The sequence below is a fragment of the Rhea pennata genome, chromosome 1, assembly GCF_028389875.1.
Source record: "Rhea pennata isolate bPtePen1 chromosome 1, bPtePen1.pri, whole genome shotgun sequence".
Taxonomy (NCBI): domain Eukaryota; kingdom Metazoa; phylum Chordata; class Aves; order Rheiformes; family Rheidae; genus Rhea; species Rhea pennata.
Window position 1 is genome coordinate 115,876,400 of NC_084663.1, and position 14,313 is coordinate 115,890,712.

At 38.8% G+C, this 14,313-nt stretch overlaps 1 protein-coding gene across 2 annotated transcripts in view; it reads right to left on the reverse strand.

Moving 5' to 3' along the window:
* GRIK1 (glutamate ionotropic receptor kainate type subunit 1) overlaps positions 1-14,313 on the reverse strand; it is a 164,689-nt gene that overhangs the window by 66,815 nt on the left and 83,561 nt on the right. Inside the window, exons 2-4 of one of the 2 annotated variants that reach the window (XM_062573136.1) lie at positions 12,804-12,971; positions 10,261-10,518; positions 2,388-2,569 (exon numbers count right to left, since the gene is read on the reverse strand). In XM_062573136.1, coding sequence (XP_062429120.1) covers positions 2,388-2,569; positions 10,261-10,518; positions 12,804-12,971 — 608 coding nt within the window. Of the gene's footprint in view, positions 1-2,387; positions 2,570-10,260; positions 10,519-12,803; positions 12,972-14,313 lie in introns of those variants that run through there. The other variant, XM_062573143.1, reaches the window with a different exon arrangement.

The following is a 14,313-nucleotide window of genomic DNA, read 5'->3' on the forward strand; positions in this document are numbered from 1 at the left end:
ATGATTGTAAATACAGTAGGCAGATAAGAAATTGTTGCTTTTAGGATTGATTTATATGACTGTTGGCTCTGGTTCCTGTTCCTATTGGAAGTCCCACATAGTTTCATAATGATTTATCCATTGGACAGTTTACAAAGTCTCCAGATCAAGAACATTCTCTATTGGCATTGCAGAGTTTTCTTAGAACAATTTCTGTAGTATTCTGTTTAATGTCTTCTTTCCATCTAGGGTTGAATTATGTAGGGATTTCTGTGTGTGATGATGAGAATATGAACCATGGTACTTCAGGTTCCTAACCTACAATCAGATGAGTCATACCTGCAAATTCAGAGCCCTCCACACCTCTAAATTTCACAGCTGCCTTTGGCAATGAGGAACTTCAACACCTGAGTTACTGCTGTCAGCATCTAGATTCAGCCACAGGACTATCGCATATAAAAGCTATTTTCCCTTTCTATCTAGCCTATATTTATGTTGCTTCCTTTCCCACAGCTCTGAATCACAGGTGTACCTCTCTTAATTTCCTTCCACACTGCTATTCACCATCCTTCTCCAAGCTTTTAAGGTATCGGAGAGTGTTTTCTGTATCCGCAGCTTGCCGGTTGTCTCCTGTGATCCATTTCCCACACAAACTGTTCTGCCGCTTTGCCCTGTCTTACCTCTAAGGTTATTTTATCTTTCTTTTTCATTTTTTTTTTAATACTCAGTCTGGAATACAGGAAGCCCTGTGCCTCCTGCAGTGTGCCAGACATCTGCACTTTCTTCTTGCAAATCCTTGAAAATTCATGTTGTCAGTCTAACTCTGCCCCTGCAAACCTCATTTTGGAGCAGCTTGTTCCTGCTGTCATGTTTTAATGCTTTTGGACAGACTTACTCGGGAGCAGAGTCAGGGGACAGCAGCCCTCCTGCTTCCCCTCCACACACACACTTCAGTGCTGGCCCTTACGGTGTGCTCCCATCACATGAGAGAGCAGCTGTGATTGTGCACCCTCCCCCTGCTCTTTCCTCACATTCCCAACTCCATGCCTGCAGCTGGCCCTGTCGTAGCTTAAATGTATAGTCTGCACTGAGAAAACTCTAAAATCTAGTACAAGCCAACTTTTCTGACAGCAATAAATCTCACTCTCCAAGCTCCTGGGAACTTGTGTGCCTGCTCTCAGCTGTATTGCCTCTGATTTAGGACATCATCCTGCAAGTTTGCATTAACAGGACTGCAATTCTTCACGGTGGAGAGGACGGTTTCAGGCTCTGCAGACTAATGCATCCAGTTAGCTGTCTCATTTACAGCACAGTATAATATGCTAGTCTGCATAACTGAAATATTTCAGCACAACATTCTGGGACAGGAACATCAGCTTTTAACCTCTTGGGGGTGGCTCAATGCTCTACGTTTGGATCAGTGGACCCTCTCCTAACGGGCTGTGGTCAGTGTTTCCTGTTAGACTGTCTGACAGTTAAAAACAAAACAGAAAAACACACCACCCCAACACAATTGCAGCAAAAATGAAAACTCTGCTCACCGTGCATTACTTGCTTAGTATTACTATTTACAGGTCAATGGACTGTGGGAGCCACTGCTTTAGGCTTTGATTGTCTGGAAATATATAGTAAATGACAAGAGTAAATTCTAATTTACACTACTCTTTGTGTGCCGCTGGTAATGTCCTAGCCCATTAATATCAGGCTTTAGAGCATTTGTCCTTGCCTTGTGTCTCACATTTAGATCAGGGCTATGTCAGCCCTTGAACAATAGCCTCTTTTCCTGTTTTAAAGTATACTTCTTTCCTCTGATACTATCATCATTCCATCTTCTTGCTGTATCAGAGTTTAAAAGTTGATGAGGTAGTACCAGCAGACCAAATTTTGCTTTGCTGCAGTGATGTGAATGCAGAGTTACTCTCTTGTCTGCAGTGGAGGTGGAGGCTCTGTGGAGGGAATAGCTGGGTGTGAGCTACAGCATGAGGGCATCAAAACGTCCCCTGTTCCTTTTTCTGGGGGAAGACATAAAAATTTTATTGATTAAAGCAGGACAAACTGAAATAAAAGTGACAAGCTTCCCAGCCACACAGAACCTGAAGTATTAAGAAGAGTTGCAAATTTCCTTTTGCTGTATAAGTACAGTCCTTATAGCTCAGGGAAGCCCTGGAACCTTGCTGAGTGCTCAGAAGCTGGATGTTGTTCTGTAACAACCACTGTTTCTGTTATTTGAAAGTCTATAGCCTGATGCAATGAATTCAAACTTCTGTCCCTGATATTATAAAGTCTATGGCCTATGGCCAATATCAATGAATTCAATTTCAGCACTTCCTAGCAAATGAAAACCACATAGGCTGACAGCTTTCAGGATACGCAATGAGTCCTGAGTTTTTTCACTCCCTCCTCTTTACCTGCTTAAGGATTTCCGCTGCTGTTTCATGTGAGCAATCAAATATCACGTAGAACTCCTTGCCCTTCTTCATCTCCTTGAGTAAAGGCCTGGCGTCTTTATTCCCAGAGGGCAGCTGGCGGATTTTGATTTTAATGTTGTATCTGGAAGGGGCTTTGATGAGCTCCTGCAGGCGAATTAGACCTGAAAATGGTACACAGGTATTCAACTAACCATTCTGTACAACGAGTATTTATTGTCACATAATCTTATCTCTTATCATTCCCAATATATTTCACCTATCTAAAGGTTAAGCTGTTAACTTCATATTTGTCAACCTACCAACCGATATTGTTGTACCATTTTCTTTTAACAGTTATATTTTACTTGACCAACTAAATACTCTGAAATATATTTTGAATTGATTTCTGTGGAAGCTGTTTGTACCAACGCGATATTGATAGAGTACTTTACAAAATTCTTCCCGTAATTCTTCCTCTCTGGTAGCCAATTATTACTTCAGTATTAAACAACAAGAACCTGGAATTGAGGAAACTTTCTCAACTCTTCTGCCAAATTTCAGGTGCAAGCAGATGAGGGAAGACAAATGGAGAAAAATGTTTAATGGACAGCTTGTCTACTGTTGCTCACTTAGAAGCCCATGCTTAGCCTGAGTGGTGCTTACCGATAATTATTCTTGATAGGCATCCATATGGTTCTCATTGTCCTTATCTCAGCATACATTGTAATTTCCCAAGGAGGGGAGCATTAACTTTTTATCATCATCATTTTAGAAACAAAAAGCCCAAAGGTACAGTGAAATTAAATGACTTGCATGAGGTCACCCAGCAAGTCTGAGATTTTGTAAAGAATTGGAATGTTTTAAGACCCCATTCTATCTGTAAACACAAGAACATAATTTCTAGGACTAAGTTCTCAGCTGGTATGGATTTGCCTGGCTTATTTGAAGTCAGTGGAGCTCAAACACTGGAAGAACTGTCCATGTATTCAAATACTGTGCAATTCTACCAGCTAATTCAGCACTTTTATGTAATTTTGCTGTCTGTAAAAACAAAGATAGTTGAGAGTTCTTTGAGGTGTGTGATTACACACACCTCTCTCTCTCATTTTCCATAAACTTAATTTTCTCACAGAAAAACTCATGATCTCCTGCTGAGTGAAAGTAAAAGGCTGCCTTAAAAATGTGCATAAGGAGAGAGAGAGAGAGAGAGAGAGCATGAGCAAGAAGCACTTATTAAACAAAAATCGAACAAATGCTTAATATGAAAAAGCTCTTTACCTTCCTGCTGGGAGTGGGCATATATTTGTCTTGTGCATGAATGTCCTTGGTTGAATGACCCATAGTACCTATAAGGCAACATGAAGCATTGCTATTTCTTTTGAGGATAGCGGGTGATTGCTATGTTGCAGACTGTTGGCTTTCACTCAAGCACTGGCAATAGGTTTTGAAAAAAATAATTTTTCTCTCTGCATGCAATGCCAGGTCCGTTCTTTGCTGGTTTTTAAGTTTCAACGGTCGATATAGAATATGAAGCATTACGAGTATTCAAATGTAAATTGCGCACACGTTGCGAAAGAAGCCTGGCTGGAAGCCAGCCTGTGTAAATACGTAACAATTCCAGCTCGTTATTATTATGAGCATGGGGCACTTGCTCCCAACGCTGACTAACGAGTGGGAAAGTTTATGTAGTCTGTCTGTAAAAGGGTGACTTGGCTGTCTCACACATCCAGGTGTTCAGCTGTGCACCGCAATGCTTCTGCCACTATACCGAGCAGTGACTCTAAGAGGAAAAACTGAGATTAGAGGAGGGAAAGAGTCCAACATGTAGGGAATACCTCATCCACAGCCTCAGACTGATTACTGTGGTTTCTCTTTCCTGCAGCAAATAGTTAACTGCAGGTGTTGGTGGACTGTAGGATCAGAAACAAGATTTAGTGAGAAAAAGGTCTCCTCCTCCCCTGCTTCTTCTTGGGGAAGGAAAATACTGTGTATTTTAAAACATCTACTGCAGTCTCTTGAGATTTGGGCCCTACCTTTCCTATCACATCCTACCTACTGCCATGTCCAATGAAGGCAAAGTCTGGCTATAATGTTCTGAAGAAATCAGAGAAATATTTAGGTGTGAAAGGAGCTTCAGGTGTTTTTTTTTTGTTTGTTTGGGTTTTTTTTTTTTTTGTTGTTGTTGTTGTTTTTTTTTGTTTGTTTGTTTGTTTTTGTTTTTTTTTTCTTTTTGGGTTTTTTTTTTTTTTTTGAAGATTAGGCAAAACCCTCAGCCAACTTGCTGCCAGCAGAATCAATAACATGGGGAAATAACCATCAGTGTCCTCCTCTTCCTCTTCATCCTGCTCAACAACCCCTTGGACATGATACCCCCAAATTTCAATCTGATACCCATCTTCATTGAAAAAATGCCAAGCGTTTGGTCCACCCACCTGGGGGGAAGAGTCTGGGCAAGCACAGCGCTTGCAGCTGTCATGCCTTGCTCGTACCGTGGGACCACCTCGAGCTGGGCTGGGTGGACAGGAGGCACCGCAGGCTTCCCAGGATGTTGGGAAGTGGCAGCTTGGTTGGGGCTGGGGAGAGCAGAGCCCAGGCATGGCCCGCTCTTAGCAAAGGGACTCACATTGTGGGAAGAGTGGAGCAGGAAGAGGAGCTTTGCAGGGCCGTGCTGAAACTTGAGTGAGAAAAATACCACTTTTCAGTCCAGGCAGGTGGACACTGTGGAGGCTGCAGGGTCTTTTGAGGGGGCCTGGAGAGAGCTTTAGCCTGTCCTACTGATAGGAAAAGCTTGGTTTAGGATTCTTAAGCAAAATCTTTAAGGATGGAAACCACACTAACTTTCTTGCCCTACTCTTTGTATTCTGCTGTCATTTATTCAGACAGCTAAACACTTTTCCTTTGGAAACAGAATTGAGAATTTTCTGTGATATCAAGAAAGTTTCTTCTTGTCTCTAATTTCAAGTGATTTAGCAAAATTTGAGGTTGCATTTTTATCACCAGCTTGCCTTTTAGTGGTTTGAGCAAGAGAAACGATTTGTTTTGACACGAGTAAAGTGTTTAAATATGGGAAAGTCTTTGAATATTTCATATTACTTCATAATATCTAGAATGACTACACATTATGTATACTGTATTTAGGAATTCATATGTAGATAACATAGACACAATCTTCCAACAAACATATTACCATACACATTAGTGGTAAGTGTGGTAGTGTGTGTGGGCAGGAGGTTTTTCCCTCATCCTCCATTTAACTTTCTTTTTTTTTAAGCATAGTTAATTCAATCAAGTTTAAAAATTGAAAAGAATAGTTCTATCGTTACTGGGGAAAATGCTCCTTTTTATTAGAAAACTAGGCTAACATTAGCAAAGTTAGATGTCTCTTATAAGAAAGCTAGTTCAGTAAGAATTCAAATTCTGCACAATGTGAACAAATTGAATTGATATGAAGAAAAGATTAGGTTCCTCTGATCATTAAACAAATGCTAGGAGAACTAGCTACCAAGTGAGAGAAGTCAAAGTTTCTTTCAGAAGATGAGGAATTTGCTGTAGCTGCCCTTCTTAGAATCAGCTAAGTTAAAGTTACTGAATTCAGGGAGGGTGGAGTAGATGAGAGGCAGCACCAAACCTGCATGAAGGCAACATCATTGCTTTTGAGTCGCTGGTAACTGAGACAAAGTGTCTGTTACAGATCAATGTGCCAAATGACGAAGTGCAAAAGTGAGATATTGGAAGGGATCTATCACAAGTTACTAAACTGAACCAAAGAACAGGATGTGTATCCAGTTCTAGCATGTGGAAAGATAAAGCGTAGTTTATGATACCTAAGTCTGGGAGATGCTCGCTGGATATGTCATATGGACTATTGCAAGGCAGAGCAAAGCCTTGCACTAGCTTGTCTTTAAAACTACAGGAAATGATTTTTTTTTTGTCATAAATAGAGGTATTATGCTTGTTATAAATTCACTCTTTTTGAACACTGTGAAGAAATTTATAGAGGAATTATTCCACAGAATGAAGGTTGATCCTGGCATGGGGGCTCTGAGCAGAACATGGATTATGCTCAATATAGAAAAAACGAGGACAGTCTCCAGCACAAAAATGAATATATTTAGGAGTTTTATTTTTCCTTAGTGTTTGGAAGCTATAAGCAATAATGAGTGGGATGAGAAATTCAGAGAGAGAAATCTGTGAGATCTTTAAAAAAAAGATTTATTCTGTAGCCAGAAAGCTATTAATGCACAGTCAAGAAAGATGACTTTGGCTGAAAGTTTATCTTTCCACGGCACAGTAAAGAAAGCATTTAGAAACAAAAGTAGAGGCTATAGTGTGTTTTATTATTCTTATTTATATAGGTGGCTAAGGGTCAAGAGGGTAAAAATCTGATTGGCACAGCTCAGGAAAACATGAAGGAACTTGCTAATGTATTTCAGGAAGACAACACAACCTCTAGAAGTGATATAGGTCCACTGGCAAGAGTTAGTGAAGTTATTTAATGTGATGCATAAAAGATGGAACCTGCTAACATTTCTGTATTTGATGCAGGAAGAGTACGTGCTTTTTGTTCTACATTTAATTGGGGAAAGTTTTAAGCACTATCTATAGCTTGCAGGTTTTCTCAATTTGCTCAGATAAAATTTGCTTATCATCAAAAGTCCTGTTAGAGACCACTGAGTAGATCACTATCACTCAAAGATTAAAGTGATACATATTGGAAATTTGAATAAACTGCAAAAGATTTAAAACAGATTTAAATTTTCTAAGAGCAAAAAAGTGGTAATGTTTTGTCAATATTAAAAAGGGTATGTGAGAGGATGTGGAATACCTTACTCCAGGGGCAGTGCTGAATGAAGTGACACAGCTGACATGGTGGTAAAATGCTGAAGAATGAAAACTTCTGACTACAGTTAAGGGATATTTTGAACTGTCAAGGGAAGATTATGTATGTTTGGTGTTACAAATTCAGTTGACACAAGTAATTCCTTGGGCATAAAAAACTTTCCCCCAAAAGGTGTCCATCTTCATGTATCATATGACCTGCTCATGTGGTACTGTAAAATAATAATTTGTCAGACCTCAGAAAACAGATGTCAGTGAGAAAGCCTTATGAAATAGCTATGAAGGCTGGTCCATCCTGACTAGGCCATTCAGTCGTTTGTAGTGCTCTTGGCCCTTTATTCACTCTAAAATCATTGACTGGAAAAAAGCTGTGGCTGAAAAATGTTTGGATTACAAAAACTGACAGGATAGTAAATACTGAACAAGATAAGGAGGCTAGGTGCAAGTGGTTTGGATCATTTGGAAACTTGAACTCACTCGAAAGATCTGATTTTTTAATATTGCCAAGTCCAGTGTTGCAACCGCATTTCTGTTTGTAGATGTGTCCATGTAGCAGTGAAGACCATAGCTACAGTGGTGCTGGGAGTCTCAGCCTGGCAAACAAGCACAGTAAGCAACCTCTGTGCTGGAGCTGACAAGGATGGTGTACAAGCTTGGAGCAGTGCTGTCACATGAAGGATGAAAGCTGTATTTTCATATTTAATCTCCAAGGCAGTCCCTGCCTCTGGGGCAGGATTAACCCTCAACCTGGATAACCTAGGCAGGGGTCACTGGAAGTTGTCGGTTACAGCGAAGAGTTCATTGTTCGTTTAAAAATGAAGTTGCTCTTAATACTAAATTAGTCACTAAGGAAAAAAACAGTTAAACGTGGTCTTTTTTTCTTCTTGCAATGTAACAACTTCAAGTATGAGAGACGAGAAATAAAAAGAAGACTCAGAGATTAATGGTCTCACCCTAACACAAAATCCAAAAACTACTTATATTGATCAAACTTGACCTGTTTGCTCTCCATATACCAATTTAATAAGATGCTTGATTATTAATTTACATTTTAAACATCTCTACAAATGAAGTCTCTCTAATATCAATCATTTTGTAACTGAATAAGTTCACAGCACTTAGTGTTTCTGAATGCTAATTTGATAATACATTGCTAACATGAAAAAGATTTCTACTTGTGTAATCCGCAGATGTATTTTGGGATGAGGTATAACACAACAGAAAGTTTTACTTTCTGTACTTTTTGTACAGAAAGTTGTACTTTTCTGTAGCAGTACAACAGAAATCCTGCTGAGCTAGACACTTTAATGAAAACGCAAGAAGATTGCTGCAGTTAACCCAGTCTGACTTGCTCTTTTTCTTCTACCTCTAGCCCTCTGGTATATTCTGTTAGTCCAAGATGAACAGAATATTGGCACCGAGAGCTGCCTCTGGGATCCAAGATGAGAACTGTGCTTCTTTTGTGCTCTCAACAGTGCAGAAATAAAAATAACATTTTCATCTTAGAACTGAGATTGACTTTTTTAGTCAAATGTCTTTCAGACATGGTTTTACATGACTTTTATTAAACATACTTTGTTTTACATACCCTCTTTAAAGGCTTAGATGGATGCTTTGATGGCTCATCGGGCATTGTTTTGTGCCAATATCAAAGGATCGATTCAAATGGTACGTGCACACCTGTAGAGCTGTGACAGGCACTCTCTTTCTGTGGGCAATGGGAAGACAAAGCGCAACACAAGTCTCAGAGCTGGGCTGACGGCACAGTGCTTACTTTGCACCAAGGACTGCTAATGAACAACAGGATTTCCAAGAAAATCTTTTCTGCTGCTTAGAGTGCACCCTTAAATTAACTTTGTGCTCTGTAAAAAAATTAGATGATCAGCCTTGCTTAGAGTTTCCTGTGCTTTGAAGGGAGAGCTACAGATCTCTCTGAGCTTTAAATGGATTGTTTGTATGCAAACCTTTTCTTGCAAAGACAGATTATGGATGCTTAATCCATAGCTGAGTCTTCGCTGTTGGAGAGATTATGGTCTCAGCAATCATGCTTACAATAAATTTTGGTATTTAATCCTACCAGGCAGGACTGCTTCTGAGAACAGTTTAGAAATGCCATTCTATGAAAGACTGGAATGGCTAATATTTTTCTCAGAAACAATCCTTTTCCACTTCAGTGAGGGAAATGGCACTGGCTGAAATACTATGGTTGTTGGTACAATATATGGTATCAACTACAAGGGCAGTAAAGCCTAGGCAGGTGAAAATATGCAATGGTAGCTTGGGTCGCCTTATAACATCAGTCTTCCTCAATCTCAATGTGTTAAAAAAAAAAGTCCCAGTCTCTCGTATGCTTTGAAACCATTTTCTTCCAGGAATGAGGTTTTTTTTCACAATTTTTTGTTCTGTGAATAGAAAGGGTTTCTTACTGATGTTGATCATCCAGCTATGTCACTGGACAGCTATGATTATAGCGTACTCCATGAGGAGGTTTCTGTTACAAAGAATGAATAACTTTTAAGAGTCCCAGGCTGGAAACATCCACAGGAAGTGCAGCTTTCAGACTCAGCCTTCAAGTATCTGACTGACAACTGGGCTGACTCTGACAGTTTCAAGGAACAAGATCGTCTCTACAATGAAAATGCTGTGGTTTGAACTTTCATTTTGTGAATGTGTTTTTTTTAAGATCAGCTACTTGCTACGAAAAGGAATCCATAATCAGTTCCACCTTAAAATGTTTATCAGTTCAAAGATATGTCATTGGCTCCACAGAAAGGAAGCATAATGTTATTCAATACCAAGAATTCAGGTGCTACATCCTGGTGCCTCCTAAAGTTGTGATGAAATGAGCAGCTTTTCAAAAGGCAGAGGTTTAGAAGGATATCTGCACCTTAAGAGATCTTCTTCTTCTGTATCTTAGGGAAAACTGCAGAAAGTATGCCAAGCTGAGCTATCACATGCACTATCTTTCATAGAATTTATACATACATATTCACAAATAAAAGTACACGACTTGCAACACGTCATTACTACATACCTGTGCTGTCTTCATATACTACTGTTACTATTTTCCACTTGTAATATAGTACAAGATCCAAAACTGCTCTGCTGATGGCTGCATAGTCTGGATAGAGGTTGATATAAAATGCATCTTTGTTATCCACTGTAGGGTGCTTCCATCGGGTCTGTATATGAGGGACTTCAAGTGCATTGCAAATGGACTGCACTGCACTGACCGAGGAGCTGTGGGATGGTCCAAACAGGGCAGCTACACCAAGAGCAAGCTGATCACAGGCTGGGGAAGAGAGAGACGTTGTTAGTCTGGACAAGCAGGTAACCTCTCTGTGTTTACCAAATAAATGTATTCTCCATCCATCCCCACCATTTCAAAGTGAAACAGGTAACCAAGTTGCTCCTAAACCTACCGAAAGACTTAAAAATGGTTTCTGAAAATGGTTTTACTGGTTAGCATTATATCTAAGAACTACCTTGCCAAAAAAAAAAAAAAAAAAAAAAAAAAAAAAAAAAAAAAAAAACTCTGCTCATTACCCTCAAATCACACTAATTCTTCCTAAATTGCCTTTCTCAGAGTGGCATTATTCTGGAGAAACCAGGAGCTTCCTGACTACAGGCTTGCCAAAGAGATGTCACATGAATTAAGTTTCATGGCAGAATGTCAGGGAATATGTTCAAGGAGTCGCAATAGATGGTAAAAAGGTTCCCTTCATGACTGGCAAACTGTTACCAATGTGAGTTGCTTTAATTTCAGGCTATTGGAGTATTACGGACAGTAAAGGGCACTGTGATTCATGGTACTTCATAGTCTGTGTTTACAAAAAAAGGGGGAAAACCTAAAGCCCTCAATAAAGCATGGAGAAATGAAGAACCAACATACACTAGTATTTTAATACCTTTCAAAATCAGTCAGATGTTAGTATCTATTATCAAAAAACTGTTATGCATGTTGGCCTAAGGTTTCTTTCTCCTTATACCTATACTCTAGCCATTGTAGTTAATACTTCTAGCAAAAGAACCCCTCCTTCAGGTTACATTTAATTTGTTTTTCTCTCCCATGTCTTCTCAGGCTCACTGACCTAAGACAAAGTAATATTAATTACTTTTGCACATTAGTAAAATCTACTTCAAATGTTTCTAATAGGGTCTTTATGGGCTGCGATAAAGCCTTGCACTGAGTTGCGATGCTGTACTCTTTGTGACATAGCTCCTTGTGGGAAGTCTTGAAATTATTGTAATTGGCTGAAATACTAAGTATGCAAGCTTTACAATAAACTGAACTTTTTAAAATTAGCATTTAGCTTTGTGAAAGTAATAAAATGTGACAAAAATCAATTATTTTCTGTTGTCAGCCTAAAATGTGTGTTTTACAGATAGCATAAAATGCACAGGATTTCAAGGTTTAATTCAGAAGCCTTCTTAAAGGATCACAGAAATCTAAAATCTTGTCTCAGTCTGGATTATATGGATTATAAATCCAGCATATATGAATTTTTATATCATATAATTCCAGCATATATTTGATATTTGAAGAACAATGCAGTAAATATAATTAAAATCTATTGTTGCTATTTGAAACCATCCTCCTTTTTTTCCCCAGTCTTTAGTAAGAAACTTAATTGCTACAAGGAAAATTTAGTAACTTCGATATTTGGAAGGCAGCAGCTCACCAGTGTTGTAGCAGAATTCATGATGTGAAGCATGTTTATTTTCCAACCTTCATTTGCCTTATAGCAAGCATATCTTGCACCGTTTAGAGTAATGGATAATATAATGAACTGCAAAGCACATGTGCAATGTTGTAGAGACTTATGAGTCTTTTCCCAGACTTGTCTGTGTCAGATTATGTGCACACCCCATAATCCCAGGAACTAGACTGCTATATATAAAATGTTAGTAAACTTCAAGTTCACCTCCAGAGGTGAAGAAATACACCGTACTTTAAGGATAGTTGTGAATTTCTTTCCCCTCCCTCCCCCTTTTTTTGATCTGCAAGTAAATCAGATGCAAGTAAATTGGACCATAATTTTCCCTCTGGGAATATAAAAGAACAGGCAAACATTCCAATCTTGTCCACTCCAATTCTTACACTTATTTATAACAGATTAATTGTAGTTCTGTCTCTAACCTTCTGAAGTGTTAATATTTCAGGACAGAGACACTATTGGCCTCTGTGCTTTGAAGTACAAGAGAAATCATTTGTTATGAATAATGGGTATCTGTGCTAATTATGGGTTGTGACATCCCACCGTGCTCCCTGTTAGTTAGTGATCATTTTCCTCAGAATTCCAGGTGGCAAATATATTTTTTGGAAAGAAAAATCAGTTGGATTTGCCACCTTCCATCTGGGGCTCTTAGCATGCAGACAGGATGTAGGTGTTTTATGAGAAACTAGATGACAAGTCCAGGTCCAACTTGGTTCTTAGTTCAAATAACTTTGAAAGGTAAGTTTCAGCTTACCATTTATATACATACATGTTTCAATCAGAACAAAAGCAGGAGACGAGGCTGGGAAGAAGCAGTATAGAACATGTATGTTACTGAAACAGTAATTGAGATAATTACCTCTTCTCGAGGCTTCAAAACTATCAAAAAGGTTAATTCTTTGGATGTCATAGGTTAATGTGGTATTAGGCATCAGTGTTCTGTTTCTATTAATGTTGGTGACTGCAAACTTGAAAGCCAATTCTTCAACATTAACGGGTTCATTTTCCACAGTTTCGAATATCCCTCCTGTTGAAACAAAGATAAATGAGAAATACTATTCACCTCTTCATCACTGTACATAAAAAGAGAAAAAATATATTATGAGTAATAATAAACTGAGTGTTCATAAAGGAAAACACTTAAAATTGTTGTTAAAAGCACTAATGCAAAAGCATATTGGATCATTAGTTTTTATCTGCAATGTCACTGTAGGTTAACTCAATATTATGAATGCTGGTTAGACAAACATCTGTGAGATGATGCATGCTTATTATTCAGCATTAAATTTTTAAAGTAAGAAGTTTAAATGCTTGTGAAAACTTTTACTGAGCTTTCAAGTAAGAAAAGTAGTGATATTCATTGCTCTTGTTCTCCTCGCCTCAATTCAATTTATATTTGGAGACGAAAGTTGGATGTGTTGGAGATGTTTTCTGAAGTGTTTCTACAAATCTTGGCAGTACACATTCCACATTCAGAAGTGACTTAGCAGCTTGATTTCTGATAGCTTTAGAGTGGAAAGGAGCTGAGAGTTTCCATTCAAGGGCTTTATCTTAGGAGAACTTTGTCTTTTATTTAAAACCTGGACAATGCTCTTGGCCATTTCTCTGTTTGTTGAGGGACAGGTGAACATTTTTCATTTTTCAAAACTCATTGCTGAATGAATTTGAATCCCAAACAGCTGGACTTGGTGATACAGAACATAGCTGAGCCAATTCACTGCTTCCACAGAATATTTCATCTCTGTGCTGTGTCAAGGGGTGTCTCCAGTGTCTACCAGTACCATCATGGCACTGGTTTAAAAGTCTCCGTGCAAGGATAGTGCTGCGTCTGGGCGCAACTGCTCTCAACTTGCTACCATGTCTCTAAACTCTTCCTTCACTGTCTGCTTTGATCTGTGTGAACAACACAGTGTCCCAACCCGTTTTGTGCTGAAGGCTGGATGTGTACAGCTATGTGCAATTTCAATGGCGACTGCTCTTTTCTCTGAGTTCTGCTGAACTTGCCAGAGCTTATTTTTTATCTTTTAAACTAAAATTGCACATGCTTCTTACTCCTTTCTAAACAGATGATGAAAGCTCTGAGCTTTTCTTTAACCTGGAAGCAAGTTTTCTGAAAGAGGATGTGTAAAGAACCAATTTTAATTTTTGAATCATTATGAAATGCTTTGGCATATATTTTGAGATGGGGAAGGTGGCTGTGTTTCAAGTCAACAGGCTGTCCCACTTACACTGGGATGTCTACTCCCTCTAGCCTCTAGAGACTTTGTTATGCCAACAACACATTCAGACTGTCTAGGAGCAATGGGATTTGATGAATGCATAACAAACACAGCTAATTTGGAAAAAAAAAAAGAAAAAAGAAAAGCTCC